Here is a 17002-nt window from a genome sequence, read left to right as displayed (position 1 = left end):
TAGCTAATGCATACGGTTCAGTACCACATGAGCTTTTTGGGCAGCATTTGATTTTTTTATTGTACCAAGGACAATAAGAAACTGAGTGAAAGCCTACTTCAGAGATTTACAATTTTGTTTTTCAACTTCAGTATTCACCACTACATGGCAATGTCTAGAAATTGGAATAATGGCAGGGTGCACCATTTCTCCACTGGCTTTTACCATGGCAATGGAAGTAATTATTAGGGCATCAAAATCGGTAGTGGGAGGAGAACGCTTGGCTTCTGAAATGCGACTGCCACCAATTAGAGCATACATGGATAACATGACAATCATGACTACAACAGTAGCCTGCACTAATTGGTTATTGGGCAAACTAATCAATAACATTGAATAGGCATGAATGCAATTCAAGCCCACTAAGTCAAGGAGCATCTCTATAATTAAAGGTAAAGTAGTGGATAAGAGGTTCTACATTAATGGTAAGGCAATACCAACAGTGTCTGAGAAGCCTTTGAAAAGTCTTGGAAGATGGTATGATGGGGATCTAAAGGACAGTTTGTGTGGGAGAAGTGAGACAACAAGCAGTTGTTGAAGAGCATAGACAGCAGTGCTTTACCGGGCAAACTTAAACTCTGGTGCTTTCAGTTTGGTCTACTGCCAAGACTTCTGTGGCCACTGACTGTGCATGAGGTTTCCTTGACCTCAGTAGAGAAGCTGGAAGCGTTAATCAGTCAAGGAGGTGCAAAAGCAGGAGGAGAGGATGAGGTGTGTAAAGGCCGTTTCCCAGGCCAAGCAGGGAGAATGGACGAGATGGAAGAGTGTGGAAGAATGCAAGATTGGCTGGCGAGATCTATGGACAATGGAACAGAGCAGGATCAATTTCCTCATCAGGTCAACATATGATGTTCTCCCATCACCACAAAACCTTAATCTATGGGTAGGATGTTCATCGCCAGCTACATTTAGACACATTTTGACAGGATATAAGGTGGGTCTTAGCCAAAGATGGTTTACTTGGCTTCATGACCAGATCCTGAGATGTTTGGCCTTAGCATTGGAAGACAAGTACAGCATGACCAACAGGTTGCCACCAATTCCAACAATATATGACACACGAAGAACAACGGCTTATTTTCCCACCTGAGATTGCCACCACTAACCTTCGACTGATATTGTCTTGTGGTCTGGATCAGCACGCCTTGTTCACCTGGTTGAGTTAACAGTGCCAGTGCCTGTGGATGAGGCGTATGAAAGGAAGAAACTTCGGTACGGTCAACTAGCTGCTGAAGTGGAACAGCGAGGATGGACGGTCCAGGTTTACCCAGTGGAGGTGGGTTGTCGAGGATTTGTGACACACTCTGCAACCTGGTTTTTCAGAGACATGGAATTCAGTGGTCAAGAGTTGCGATGCATAGTGAAGAACTTATCTGAAGCAGCAGAGAGGAGCAGCAACTGGCTCTGGTTGAGACGAAAAGATTCTGGTTGGGGACCTCAAGCACAGTAAAAAGAAAGCAATGTCGATGTAAACGAAGGTAAGTAAAGTGGGCTTAGTTAAGTGGGGGACAGAGGGGGGTGATGCTTAAGGTGTCGTGGGCTAGTCGACGAAACACCAAGGATGGAAGGTGCCCACTTGAAGACTCCAGAGAAGTACCCTGCTCAGCTCAGTCCAGACAGTTGTCATGCTGATGCGCTGGGGAGGCCGCACTGTGGTTGCATTGCAGTGTGTGCGGATGCGCCAGGGAGGCAAAATAGGATCATCCCTATCAGTCATCAACACAAGGCAGAAGGATATCTACATCATCAGATGGAAGGAAATGCAGATGGATCACATTAGTTTACAATAAAATAAGCTATGTCTTAGTTGGTGCTTATCTTGGCGAGAGCTGAGTCCAATATCAGCATGAAGTTTTAAAACCTACTCTCATGTAATGGAAATCAACAACAGAGCTCTCAGAAGTCTGCTATATTTTTTCCTGGGCTGTATGGCTGCAGAGTCTTACACACTTACTAGTTATTTCATCCCATTGCCTTTTGGAAACTGACAGTACAGTGAGGCTTCCTGTTTTAGTATTATCAACAGCAAGGAGCCAACAGAAGCCTCCCTGCTTCGTGAAGGAGCCAGAAAGTCATAACTGTATAATTGGGTCCATATGGAAGGTTGTCATAAATGATGATATAGGTTACTTCCCAATTCATGTAAAAAAAAAAAAAACACTGACAAGGCGTAAAGTCAAAGGGTTAAGAGGAGCTAAACTGTTCCAGCATGATTACGCTGCCACATAGGTGATAGTGTCACGAATTGAAACAATGTAATTAATTTTCCCTTCAGACATACAGTATGGCAGCTTCCTCTGGAATTAGAAAGCACAGTGCAGAGATTGCCTGTGTACTGGATTGCGACGCCCTGCCAAAGAAAACCCATTATTTCACTGTTGAAAGGTATAAAATATTACACAATGTGCTTCTCACTCTCCATTGAAAAGCATTTTACACAGTAGATTATAACACTCAGCACTAAAAATATACTTTACAAACAAGCTGCGAGACAGTTTGACTGTTTTCTTTGGCTTTTCTCTGTTGTTTAAACTGGCTACACCCGACACTGTACATGCAGTAAAATGTGTATGTATCATTGCAAGTGCCTTTTACAATTGGTGCCAAAGGAAAACCACAATCATTTTATATATTTGTTGCATGTATGGAATGGGTTACCATGGCATCTTGTTGCGGTTCCCTTAGAGAGGACTACACAAAGTTCGAGGATCAATCAGCTACTCAGAATTGCACAAGCATTGATGGGCTGAATGCTCTTCTCACACTCACATCTCTCTATTTGTTATTTTGACCAAAAGGTGTCTTGCAGTTTCAGATGAAAAGTCTGTCTGGTTTTACAACTCATTTACAAGGATGCCTTTGTGCTGACATGTCTGCCCTACAGCTATTGCCATGGGATTGTAATGTATGCTGTATACTGTATATATAACAACCAACAGCAAGATGTGAGTGACCTGAGTCCCCAAGAACACTAGCCTCACAAAACCCATGGTTATTTATACATTGCTCCAAACACCAGGCCAGATTGCCCCAGAAAATAAAGAAATTTGCAACCAGAAGCATTTATTGACAGAGAGTGATTTCAGTGGAACACTATAGCTACAATAACAAACAGCAGTGTTTGAGGGAGTTCCACAATGAATAAAACATAATAATAATAATAATAATAATAATAATAATAATAATAATAATAATAATAATAATAATAATAAATTCTGACATTCAGGCGCCAAACAGATTAAATCAACTGAAAAACATTCTGATTAAATTAAACAGAAACAAAGCAAATGTGGTTAAGACGCTGCTACAGCAGCATATTTGCATTTGGATAAAGGACTGTATTAGCTGTTCCAATAAATCCTCCTAGTTAAATAGAGAAAACATATGGGCTCTATTTTGTTAAAATTAAATCCACATGGCTCTTAACACTAGAATTGCCAGGGCTGTCAATTTGACGGTTTTCACTTTTAAAATTTAAATTACTCGGCGTGTCTGCAAGATGCGTGGTTGTCTGTTCTTGACATTTACTAAATATATGTATTAAATACCCTGACGGTGTTTGAAAGGCAGGATCGCAAAAAAAAAAAAAAAAAAAAAATACTTCTACCTGGAACTGCCTGACGCTGTCATATTGACGGTTATATAGAACTCAATAGCATTTCGATTATACAGTATAGTATTCTATTTTTTAAAAATGTTTTATTCATCAGTCAGGGCAGTGCCGGTGATGTATTGAATTGATTTTATCAGTCTGCAACCCTTACACAAATGAAACTGTGAATACAATGAAGTATGGATTGGCATTTAGACCAGGTGGCATGGAAATACCCCATGCCACCTGGTCTAAAATTCCATACTTTGTCTTGCAGGTGGATGGTACATAAGTTCATGTGTTTTACAATCATTACATCATCAACGCTTTTATTCTTTACAATGAAATACCATTCACGTGTTTTACAATGTGTATCTCGCAGACACCAATTGCAAGAAATGCATAGTCAATAACTAGGAGTAACTATACTGTATATAGCCTACTGTATAGCCTATTGCAGCTAGTCAAAGAATCATTTTGTACATAAAAGTGTGAAGGAAATATAGACGTGTGTGACAGAAATAGAATGATTCTTGGTGGTAAATTTCCCTCCCGACCTGTGAGGGTGCTAATTAACGTGAACAGAGTACTCTGGGCTGGTTGGCCTGACAAGTAATTCCCAGGGTTAAAAGGAAGTCGGTCATCTAGAAAGGGGGCGGAGCTTCGGTACACTAACTCATTGACCCGGAAGGGAAACAATGTGGCAGCTGCGGATTGGAGGAGCGGCTGCAATTGTTTGCCAAGGGGTCATGAGTGACGGTACAAATAGAGGACGAAGCGACGTGGTCTGTTCCTTTGTTGTGGTTAAAGCTTTGAAACTGGAAGGATCCGTATTGTGCTGTATCATGAGTGTTTGTTTGTTTTGTCCAATTGTCACTTGTTATTATTAGACGACTAACACATTCTGGATCTGTCGCCAGAGGCCAGCCAGAAAATCACTGCACTTGGAGCATGATAAATTGTATTTACAACACGAGCACTACTGCACTCACTGAGGACTGGTGACTGTGTATGTGTATTGTGTGTGTGTTTTTGAATACTGTGTACATTGTTTGGGACTGCCCCGTAAATTAAATATACAGAACATTACACATTGACGTGTATTGCCTGTATCTCATCATTATTTCTGTTGGTCAGTTTTGACCCTTGGATTATAAATAAATTCATCGGAACTGTGTTGTTTGTCTTTGTTTGGAGCACTGCATCACCTCTACACCTGCGCACTGCAACATGCTTTCCCACAACGTGAGATAAAAATAATTAACGAAGTGCGATCGATCTTTTTTTTTCCCTATGCATCTGGCTGTCTATTGTATCCTATACTGTATGCACTTTTTAGGACTGTAAGATATCGACCTCTGTGCCAGCTGACAAATGCAACAGTAACAAGACATTAGCTGTGCCCAAATCATGTGGAGAAAAAAGTGATTAGGAGAACACTTTGACTTCTTTGAGAACATGTTGTGCTGTTGTGATTGTAAACCACATTTCCTTTATTTATTTTTGTTACCGTGTTTCAGCTATGTCTGTATGAACGCAGTTGTCCATTTTTTTTATGTCTATAGGCTCCATAAACACATTTATTTTCAATTTTATGTTGCTTATTTTGTTTGTGCAGTTTTGTATAATAATATACCTGTATATAGACACATTTCTGTTCAAAATTTGTTTTATTTATTTATTTTTTATTTTTATTCACTTGGCTGGTATATGCACGTTTTAGTATATAAACCCAATTATTTTCAATTTTGTCTTGGTTACTTACAGAGTTTCGGATGTATAGTGTCGTGTATAAATAATGTACCTGTGTAAGCACTCATTTCTGTTGTTTTTCATCATTTTTTGCAGTTGCGCTTTATGTTTAAATGTGTGTATATTAACTCATTTCTGTTGAAATGCCCACTAACATTATGTCGGTTATGCAGACGCTTTATGTGGATAAAACTCCGACTTAAATCGGATTGTTTGCCCTTTCATTATTGTAATTATATTGTTTTAATATGGCCGTCAGGCTCATGGTGGTTCTAGGTATGCCTATAACTCTGGTGGTTCTAGTGTTAATACCAGTATTGTGTGATTCAAGTGAACGGCACAGTTTCCATCATTGATAATAAAAGTTCCACAGTATTATACAGTAAGTAACGGGTGACTTGCTGTGCATTCTAAACTTTAAACCCAGTTGGAACCATGTCAAGGTTTTTGTGTGTTTCTTAACACTAGTGTCCACCCAGCTTCTGAAAAGGCTCCTTAAAGCTGGTTGTTAGGAAGCACAGTAGGCAAACATATGAGTGTTGCGCAGGCTCCAGTGCACAGTGCTTCACCTATAGGTAGAGTGCAATGCAGAGTACCTCCACCTCACTCCCACACAATCAGCATTGAGGAGTCTTAATACAGTAATTAGTAAGCTGGCAATTAATGATCTAAGCAGAAACCACAACAGTGAACAATACAAAAAAACATAGAACAGGATATTAAACAGGTCATTAAATATTAGAGAAGATATAAAAGATCCCTTTAAAGCTGACCCAACATGACTTATCAAATCATTCGGGTATAAAAGTGAGTTACTAAAGAGCATTTCATCTGAATGTATTGTAGCGAACCTCAGTTCCCGCAGGCAGGCCCATCACACAGGGCGAGGTATCCACACACAGTCGGAGGGCGGGCGCAAACCCGGGACCTCTCGCACTGAAGCATAGCGCCAATACCGCTGTACAAAAGAGCCGGCTCCTTTGTAAGGAGTGTATATCGGGCTTATGTCCCTGTGTGTGATTACGTCACCTACCCGCCCTGCTGCTGCCTACCCCCGTGCACGCTACAGTATTATCAGTTGTGCTGTCTCGAAAACTCTTCCATCAGTTCTTCTGTTGAAATAATTACACTAAGATTTCCTTGATTAAATTAGATTTCATTAGAGGAACATTGGTGCTTTTTGCAACTTTAGCTGCATTAAATAACAATAAATTAAAATTATATTAAATAAAAAAAAAAAAGCTGTATAATAATTAATAGCAAGCAGGTCAAAAAACAAACCATTTTATTTATTTTTGTTTACTTTGGGGAATTATATTTTTCAAACACAGTAGGATAATTGTTTCATTTCAAATGCTGTGAGCATTGGAAAGCTTGGAATTAACAGTAGAACCCATTTATCGTTCCCAGTGTAAGGATATATAATATTGTTTTTGAAGCAGTCAGGCACTATAGTGAGCTGATTTCATTACCTGGCATTCAGCCTCCCCCTGTATTTATTTAAAGACAAATACCTGGCATGGGGCAGCCCAGGATCTCCACTCTCATGCAGATGCTGCCAGCCTCATACCAGGATTGAGGGTTTATGCGAATGTAGCGGCCAACCATTGCAACCGGGAACTCATTCAGTACAGGAATTTCCTTCTCTGTGTTGCCAGGAAAAATCTATCGAGAGATACAGTTAAACAGTGATTAATAAGATTCAAGGCTTATTTGATGTAGCAGTGGTGGGGATAATTCAGTTCAATGCAAACTTTACCATTATGGCTTGGTGATATATTGTGAAGTTTATGTTTATATAAAATAAGGTATTTTTGCTGTTTATATACAGGTTGTGTCATTTTCTGTTTCAGTAATCACTTTAAAACTGTGGTTACCATTTGCCTTGTCAGAGCTCTCAGAAGCATGTCTAAGTTCTAAGTATATCAGGTAACCATTAACCTGACATTCCTGCAAACCACTGTCCCTGGTGGAAGTCAGAGATACAGTACATTTGCTCTATTTGCCATTCTTCTCTTACTCAATTGATTCCACAAGGATGTGATAAATGAAACGGAAATTGAAACAAAAAACTAAACAAAAACAAAAAAACAAGAAGAGACTGTTAAATACAGCGCATACTCATATCATGTTCTAGGTTTAGTAAGTTTGGCCACGTGAGTTGACAACTTTAAGAGGAAAGAATGTTTTTTGACAGGACCTGATGTCCAGAAAAAGTTCGGAAATATCAAGCCAAGCCAAGTAACAGATGTCCAGAGAGGAGGCAAACGTAAACGCAATTAAATGCAAAATAAAGCCAAATAAAGAAGTAATAAGTAATAAAACCTCATTTCATTGAGCACTGCGTTGTTGCGGCCTGCCTTTTCTTTAAGCCCTTGTTCTTAAACCTCCAGTGTTAAGAATGTAGTTATTGCAGGACAGAATATAATTGAATACTTGACTCAGCCATGTCCATTTGATGCCTGACCAAATTACTATGTTGCCCTATGCCCCTCTACCCAGCACTGCTCCTCTTGGCACATCACTGCACAGCCTTGCTTTCTGAGTCTACGCTTGATGCCATGGCTGTTGAGCTGTGATGCTGTAACATCACTTAACTCTGAACTCTGAGTTCTGCAGCAGTATAAACTCAGTGTTGCTTTAGCCTGGATGGAAAAAAATAGAATCCTCCATAGTTCATAACTTAATCCCAAAATATGCTCTAAGGTATAATGTGCCAGTATTATTATTATTTGACCTAAATGGCTTTATTACTGTTATTATTAATATTGTTATTCGTTCTGCTTAACCATATTTAAAAGTAATTAAATACATTAAAACAGTATTGATTCATTGCATCTGCATAGAGGTTACAGTCAAATTCTGGGCAACATTTTTTTCCCTTTAGTGCTTTACAGGTTAATTACTACAATTTGATTCCATAATTCAGCATGCCTAGATATCGCGCTATTCCCAATGTTCTCTGTGCTGGACAGAATGTCAAAGGGGAAATATTTACATTGCACCATTCACCAGTTCCACCATTTCAGTAAAGCAGGATGGCACAGCAAGTGTTAAGTGAAGTTATTATTGGAAAGAGACTCAAGCAAAGAAAACATGCAGTGCCTAATTTGTGTTGTACATCCTTAAAAGTGAAGACAAAATGTGCTGCATGAGAAAGGTACTGTATAGAGGAGCGAATGGTACTGAGGCAGATAAAGGGTATGTTAAAAACCTCTTGCAAAACAGATTCTGTTGGCCCTGCAATTAACATACACCCAGTTGTACCACGTGATCTGACTGTCTTGAGGTAATCAAGAATTATACAATTATTCCGCAGGCCAATTTACTAGTGATCACTGCTATTGAATAACACATCTGATTTGCACTTGATCTGATGCTCTGCTGTGAAGCTAACAAGATGATACTAGAAAAGTGATTGGTGGAGTTCAGTGCCCTTAGAAGGACGAAAGCAAAATAACTTTCAGTTGGATTTGCATCGTTATTCTGCATTGTGACTGCTATTGAGGACCATCCCAGTACTTTGTTGTCTCTATCAAGCATTCCAGTTGTTTGCATTGTCAGTTTCATATAGTTCCTTTCCACATTTGTTGTAAATTGGAGTATAATTCGGTTCATTTGCAGGCATATGTGAAACATTAAAAAAAAAAAGCCAAACCAATTCCAAAATACCAATGTGAAATCGTATGCACTGGGGAAATAACTACATTGAAATACTATACAGAGTACATCATATGTCTTACCAATCAATACATTAGTCAGTGTTTACTTATAATGCAACAGTTCTGTCTCTAATGCAGTTGGTAGAATTAATGTATATTTACAGTAGCTCTCTACACTGTAGCTTTCTGGCAACACATAAGTGCTCCAGCCAAATTGGCTTTGGTTCACTTGCAAACAAAACTTTTAAATGTTGCTTATAAACCATATGTAAAATTACTGTTTAACATATCAGGTGTTTTGGCTGTATTATCTTAATGTTCCTTCTCCTGCCTAGCCTCTAGTATTTATTTGCCATCTGTGTTGTGGTGTTTTTTTGTTGTTGTTGTTTGTGTGCTGCAGCTGCAGCAAGAACAAACGTGGTTTTACAGAAAACCGATCAAGGAGACCTAGCAGCCACTTGCTTACTTTGCTGAGATGAATGCCCTTTCACAGTTCAGTTTCCATCAGATATACCTAATTAACTGTCTGTGGTTCTTTACAAATGCACACAGAGCATGTCCGACGCACAGTAGTACCTTAATGCGAAGGGGATTATTAATTGATGTCAGATGTTCTAAAACAGAAGTGCCAAGAAAAGGGGTCTCAGTTAACCTTTACTGCTCACCATGTCCTCCAATCCATCTGTAATTGTTACCCACGTGTGGCTGTCATTGCTCACCATCACCCGGTATGACTTCACCCAGTCACTCCTGAAACAAACCAGAGCACAGCAGCTGATATTCACACTTTATATGGGGTGAGGAGATCTTAAGAAATACTTTTAATAAATGAGACTTACATTAAAAGATATATATATATATTTTTTAAAAGGGGTAAAAGTAGTGATTACATTTCAGGCCATTCCCCAGACTAAAATATTGCAAATATGAGGCTGTGTGGTCCAGTGGTTAAAAAACAGGCTTGTAACCAGGAGGTCCCCGGTTCAAATCCCACCTCAGCCACTGACTCATTGTGTGACCCTGAGCAAGTCACTTAACCTCCTTGTGCTCTGTCTTTCGGGTGAGATGTAATTGTAAGTGACTCTGCAGCTGATGCATAGTTCACACACCCTAGTCTCTGTAAGTTGCCTTGGATAAAGGTGTCTGCTAAATAAACAAATAATAATAATAATACTGCGCAAGAGCAACACACATCAAACGCAGAGGTACTGATTCCCTGACTAAGAGAATATAACATAGCTGTTAGCCAGTATTTCCAAGTTGATGCTTTCATTTTTCCAGATGCATATTGCATATACATAAAGCAATGTACAGTGCCTTGCGAAAGTATTCGGCCCCCTTGAACTTTGCGACCTTTTGCCACATTTCAGGCTTCAAACATAACGATATGAAACTGTAATTTTTTGTGAAGAATCAACAACAAGTGGGACACAATCATGAAGTGGAACGAAATTTATTGGATATTTCAAACTTTTTTAACAAATAAAAAACTGAAAAATTGGGCGTGCAAAATTATTCAGCCCCCTTAAGTTAATACTTTGTAGCGCCACCTTTTGCTGCGATTACAGCTGTAAGTCGCTTGGGGTATGTCTCTATCAGTTTTGCACATCGAGAGACTGAAATTTTTGCCCATTCCTCCTTGCAAAATAGCTCGAGCTCAGTGAGGTTGGATGGAGAGCATTTGTGAACAGCAGTTTTCAGTTCTTTCCACAGATTCTCGATTGGATTCAGGTCTGGACTTTGACTTGGCCATTCTAACACCTGGATATGTTTATTTGTGAACCATTCCATTGTAGATTTTGCTTTATGTTTTGGATCATTGTCTTGTTGGAAGACAAATCTCCGTCCCAGTCTCAGGTCTTTTGCAGACTCCATCAGGTTTTCTTCCAGAATGGTCCTGTATTTGGCTCCATCCATCTTCCCATCAATTTTAACCATCTTCCCTGTCCCTGCTGAAGAAAAGCAGGCCCAAACCATGATGCTGCCACCACCATGTTTGACAGTGGGGATGGTGTGTTCAGGGTGATGAGCTGTGTTGCTTTTACGCCAAACATAACATTTTGCATTGTTGCCAAAAAGTTCGATTTTGGTTTCATCTGACCAGAGCACCTTCTTCCACATGTTTGGTGTGTCTCCCAGGTGGCTTGTGGCAAACTGTAAACGACACTTTTTATGGATATCTTTAAGAAATGGCTTTCTTCTTGCCACTCTTCCATAAAGGCCAGATTTGTGCAGTATACGACTGATTGTTGTCCTATGGACAGAGTCTCCCACCTCAGCTGTAGATCTCTGCAGTTCATCCAGAGTGATCATGGGCCTCTTGGCTGCATCTCTGATCAGTCTTCTCCTTGTATGAGCTGAAAGTTTAGAGGGACGGCCAGGTCTTGGTAGATTTGCAGTGGTCTGATACTCCTTCCATTTCAATATTATCGCTTGCACAGTGCTCCTTGGGATGTTTAAAGCTTGGGAAATCTTTTTGTATCCAAATCCGGCTTTAAACTTCTCCACAACAGTATCTCGGGCCTGCCTGGTGTGTTCCTTGTTCTTCATGATGCTCTCTGCGCTTTAAACGGACCTCTGAGACTATCACAGTGCAGGTGCATTTATACAGAGACTTGATTACACACAGGTGGATTCTATTTATCATCATTAGTCATTTAGGTCAACATTGGATCATTCAGAGATCCTCACTGAACTTCTGGAGAGAGTTTGCTGCACTGAAAGTAAAGGGGCTGAATAATTTTGCACGCCCAATTTTTCAGTTTTTTATTTGTTAAAAAAGTTTGAAATATCCAATAAATTTCGTTCCACTTCATGATTGTGTCCCACTTGTTGTTGATTCTTCACAAAAAATTACAGTTTCATATCTTTATGTTTGAAGCCTGAAATGTGGCAAAAGGTCGCAAAATTCAAGGGGGCCGAATACTTTCGCAAGGCACTGTATATAATGTTTTGTATTTACAGTATGTTTTGGATGATGCTACAAGTCAGGGTAAGGTTAATTAATTAATAGGAAAAGGGCCGGTTTTATATTTTTTATGTTAAGATTGATATAAGGAAGTCACAGAGTGACAACAAATGCCAATACATTTGTCCAGTTGATTTTAAGTGCTGGTTCATAACATTTAGCAGGGGTTTTTAGCATGTTAAAACCATTAGCTGTATCTAGCTAAATTTAGTAGCTTGAGCAATACATTGTCAGTAATGTATCTTAGCAGTACAGCGTAGACCGCTTAATGGAATGACTGGTTAATTGAATCAACTGCATATTGTAATCAAAACTTGCTTTCCACTTGCTGTTCAAACAATACAAAACCTTCTGTTTTATTGAGTCGATTGCTTTATTGTATCAAAAAGGTACACAAATATGACAATTTTAACAGGTTTTCACAGTACCAGAGAATGGTATTATAATCAAAATAGGGGGCTGAAAAGTGACTGCCTTACCTCAATCAGCAGAATTGACTTCAGTCCCATAAGCATGTGGGTTGGCTATTTTTATAATTGTGTACAATGAGAAAGTGTTGAAAAACATAGCCCAACATAGCAAAAATCATTACAATTTGAAAATATGGGGCAAAAAAAAGAGATTTTGAATAATTGACAATATGACGCACCGTAACACTGTTAAAATGTTATTTCCATGCTAGTCACCATTTTAAATGCTTCTATCTAGCGTTCTTGGCAATGCCAGCATGATATATGACTAACTGTCGATAGACACGCGCAGGTTATGTGTTAGCGACTTCTTTCAGGGAGAGTGCTGCTGGAATATAATTTCTAAAAGAAAACTGAAATTAAATGAAGGAATGCTACCTGGCTGGGAAAATGAAAGCTAAGACTAATATATATTCTTTCAGCCTAACAGAGCTCTCCCTTCTCCACCTGCTGTAGACTCAAGCGATGATCACACTGTGGTGTGAGAGATGTTGAGCCCATGAGCTGGTCTATCTGTTCTCATATTCAGCGTGGCTTTTAGCGTGGACAGGATAGCTGTAGCACCCAGGAATACTTCCAGCATGTCTTAATGGTGTTGGTTGGCAACTAATGTTGTTTGACTGTCTGGACTCAATTGGCTGACATTATAATTATATTGCTGATTATATTTCAGTTTGGGTAATTAAACATATGCTGTGCAATAGCAAGAGCTGTAATTGTTTTGTATATCATTTTTTGGATTATTATCAAGGGTTTAAATGCCTGAAATGAATGGCCTGATTTTTTAATTAGTACACTATTCATTTCCCAGTAGCATGCATTGCTAAATGCATTTATAGTAGCCAAGAAGGTTGTTTGGGCAACTGGTTAAGATTCTGGATGGCGAGATCTTTGTATTCTAGCCAGAACCAGGGTTATAAGAATGGACATGCAGACTAAAAAGTCTTATGTAAAAAGCATTTGTTTATTTACAGACAAATGAACAGGATAACGTGAATCAGGTATATGTTGTTATGTACAGTACACATAAGCAGTATTTGACAGCGCTATTTCTGAAACTGAAAATACATGTGATCATAAACTCATTTCCTGCAGATTTCTGATTTCCATTTCTAATTTATACCTTAACACTGCACTGGAGTTTTTCAATTAAATCATAGATACAAGTCAATTATTATTATTATTATTTTTTTTGTTATTTGTCCAATTATTTGTACAATGATCTTCCCTCACCACAGCTATTTCCTCCACCTACAAGAGAACTGAAGGTTCAGTGGTCTCAAGACCAAGTCAATTGCTTTTGTATACCAAAAAACTTGAGAGCGGATGTCAGCAAACTATCGGCCTCTGGAGGACAAAAGTCAGATTTGCAGATGTCTGATGAGCTCACCATGGGCCCCTTTACTGTATGACTCACCCTGCACACCACAAGGCTGTGCTTTTAGCTGATGAAACACTCCGGGACCCCCGATAACAAAGTACTGAATTCTCCCTTGGTCATTCATACAGGCAAAGACAAGTGTGGCATAGGAGCCCATTGGAATTGATAAGTAATTGATGTGTAATTCAGGATTTCAACAGATCTGAGCCCACTTTGGTTCAACTGGTCCTCTGGAAAGCAGTAAAGTGTTTGAGAAAATAATCTCATTATGAAGTAAACTTCCACCCCCACACTTATGATCAAAGACAAAGAGCTGTACATTTAGACAGACAGTGTGCTCGCCAAAAACATTAGGCATGCAACCAAAGCTTTTTACAGTGCAGCACTGAAAGTGCATGATTGTGTCACCTTTTGTTTCCATTAGAAGCATACAGTACATAGCACCCCTTATGGCATGAATAATACAGACCTACAGTACATCCACAAACACCTAGGTTTGTTTAACAAAACCAGATTCCTGAGTCAAATTTTTAAAACATGTATATGTATTTTTTATTTTTTTTATAAGTCTATATTAAGATGCTTTCATCTGAGTTCTGGAGTTTCTCTTCAGTTGGAGTTGCCTGCCACAGACATACTGTATGCAACTATAACTACATCAGCTAAAGTGTCTTTGTAGGCATAAGAGCCAGCGCTACCTAGTGTCTGCCACTTTCACTCATGTTTCAACGTGAAGTACATCGCTTCATCCAGATTGGTATTTTTACCATTGAATAGAGAAGCTGTGAATTCAGACCTATTCAGATGTAAGCAAGGTTATTTTAAGGCATAATAATATAGCAGCTCCATTGGTGTATGAACATCCCAGACAGATGGCATATAGAAAGCCTGGCTATACTGACTGAAAACAGTTATTTAAGATGTATGAACTTCAGCATACAATTAAAATAAAACTATAATATGCCTTTAAAGCTACTGATATTGTATCTGTTTCCTCTGACCCATAGAAGACTCCATAAAATTTCACAGTGTGTGCTGAGCCGGCTCAGGCCAGGCTCTCCTTTGTCCCTTTTCAAAGACTGTACCTTATAATACAAAAAACACAAAGATCCTCGTAAATAATTCAAGGTAAATGCGGTGTCACCTTGCTGCCATTTTGAGTTGCAGGGTGCATTCTTATCAGATCTTCTAAGGCATTCATATTTTATGGTGGAGATTCAACCCAGTAAGTGCCACTAATTCAAAGCTGCCTAAAATTATTGTAGGCATTGTAATGTAGGCAGGTGCATTATTTGATGAACCTGCTAACTTAGAAAAATCAGCTTATAGGTGGTTTAAAAACTAATTAAAAGAGCAGAAATAGCTATAGAGGAACGCACAGAATATATTTTTAAATAGGTAATAAATTAAAGTCAAGGCTTTAAGTCAGGAGATCAGTCAGTACCCTCTTCTGGTGCTCTTCATTTCAAGCTATTCAAGTAGCCACATACGCAAATCTTCATCTAAATTTAACAAGGTAGACGAACGACAAGTCCCTTTCTGAAATGTAATGACCTTTGCATATCAAAGCCTCAAAGAGAGTCTGTGGGAGTTTTGCGCTCAACCAAATCAATTAACCTTATCTGTAGATCAATAATCTAACGCTGCTCACTGTGACTTTTATCAGGCTAAGCTGAATAAATAGGCAGTATTGCATATTTCTTTTAATATAAAATGAAGAGCTGGTACTATCACATATTGCCCTGCCCTCACAATGAGGCATTACGATGCTCCTTTTAAAGAACATTTTTACAGCTAAATGCATGAAGCGGAAGACCCCAAATTAGCATAGCTTATGACATGCATTTACCAAGACCAATTTACTCCTATTAAAGTTAAAAAAATATATATAACCTAAATGCCGTAGAGAATGTGTAGAAAAGCAGACTGCAATTCTCTGTAATTTCCAAAGATTTTGTTTAAAAGGAATACCTGAAAAACCTAACATGGTGCCGAATCATTCGTGTTTAAAGATTGCTTTGTACGTGTACCATGCTGTGAAATTGTGAATACAGAATATGTGGAGGATCTTTATCAGTTGACAGCGTGAGGTGCTGCCCCAGAACATTCTCACTTACTGTTGCTGTGCTTTCTCTGCAAATATTGATATTTATTTTTTAACACAATCATCTCCCTTTGATAGTTATATCCACATGACAGGTGCTGGGTCATTCATCAGCTGGGACACATTGAATGTATTTGACTTGCACTGCTCTCTTCACGCTTACAGTATGTGTACATTGTTCTATATCTGCTATTTTTTTTCTGTTCACACAACAGCAGTGACTGCTGCAATGTGACACTCAAAGACTCATACCAATATCTTCTGTAAATGGATAATGGGAAAGTAAATGATTCCATATGTAATGTCTGATCATCTGATTACATGAGTTAAAATAACCAAGCTTTAAAAAATGAACCCCCAAATAACCCTAATACCTGATGCACAGGAAGTGAGTTTATAATGTAATGGCAGGATAAATTGTCCAAAAGTGAAAATAAAGTGTGGAAAATGCTAAGAAAAGATATAAGGGACTTCTTGTTATACAAATGGGAATGGGATTAAGGCTCTATTGTTACCCCTAGCACAAAGTATGTGGATGATATATATATATAGACACATCTATTTGGGTTTGTCCAAAAGTTTTGAGTGTAACAGTGGCTCGCAAGTGACTTTGTGCTGACTTCATTATACATCCTAGATTGCAGTAGTCAGTGCTGTTCCATATCTCCTTTTTTGTACTGAACAAAATACAGTTCCAGCAGTATACTTTTTTTAATTGACAGCTAGAATTGAATTTTGGAAGTGCCCGAGTATATCCCTTCTCTGCCTGTGTCAGTTTGGGTATTTGTGGTGTGTGCCTGCATTTCTTCTGAGAAAGTTTTTGAAAATTGATTCATAACTGTTGTCTTATGACTTTTTTTATTATTTGTAAAAAGCATTCAAAATATTACTTCAAAATTCAATAGAATTCTCTATAACGTCTCTAGAATAAGCAATATGGCGCAATATTCAGCTATACGTACACCCTTACCCTAGCTAGCATATTTATGTCCCGCCTCTGCTCACTAATGATTGGGCACCTGCATAACAAGGGG

The 17002-nt window shown here is 38.8% G+C and overlaps 1 protein-coding gene across 1 annotated transcript in view; it reads right to left on the bottom strand.

Moving 5' to 3' along the window:
- The window catches only part of LOC117414913 (inactive carboxypeptidase-like protein X2), a 52217-nt gene that overhangs the window by 17792 nt on the left and 17423 nt on the right, over nucleotides 1-17002 (bottom strand). The window contains exons 5-6 of the mRNA XM_034024765.3: nucleotides 9711-9795; nucleotides 6898-7048 (exon numbers count right to left, since the gene is read on the bottom strand). Of these exons, the coding sequence (XP_033880656.3) occupies nucleotides 6898-7048; nucleotides 9711-9795 (236 nt within the window). The remainder of the gene's footprint in view (nucleotides 1-6897; nucleotides 7049-9710; nucleotides 9796-17002) is intronic.

This window comes from Acipenser ruthenus, chromosome 7 (assembly GCF_902713425.1).
Source record: "Acipenser ruthenus chromosome 7, fAciRut3.2 maternal haplotype, whole genome shotgun sequence".
NCBI classification, from domain to species: Eukaryota; Metazoa; Chordata; class Actinopteri; order Acipenseriformes; family Acipenseridae; genus Acipenser; species Acipenser ruthenus.
This window is presented reverse-complemented; position numbering and strand designations above follow the sequence as displayed.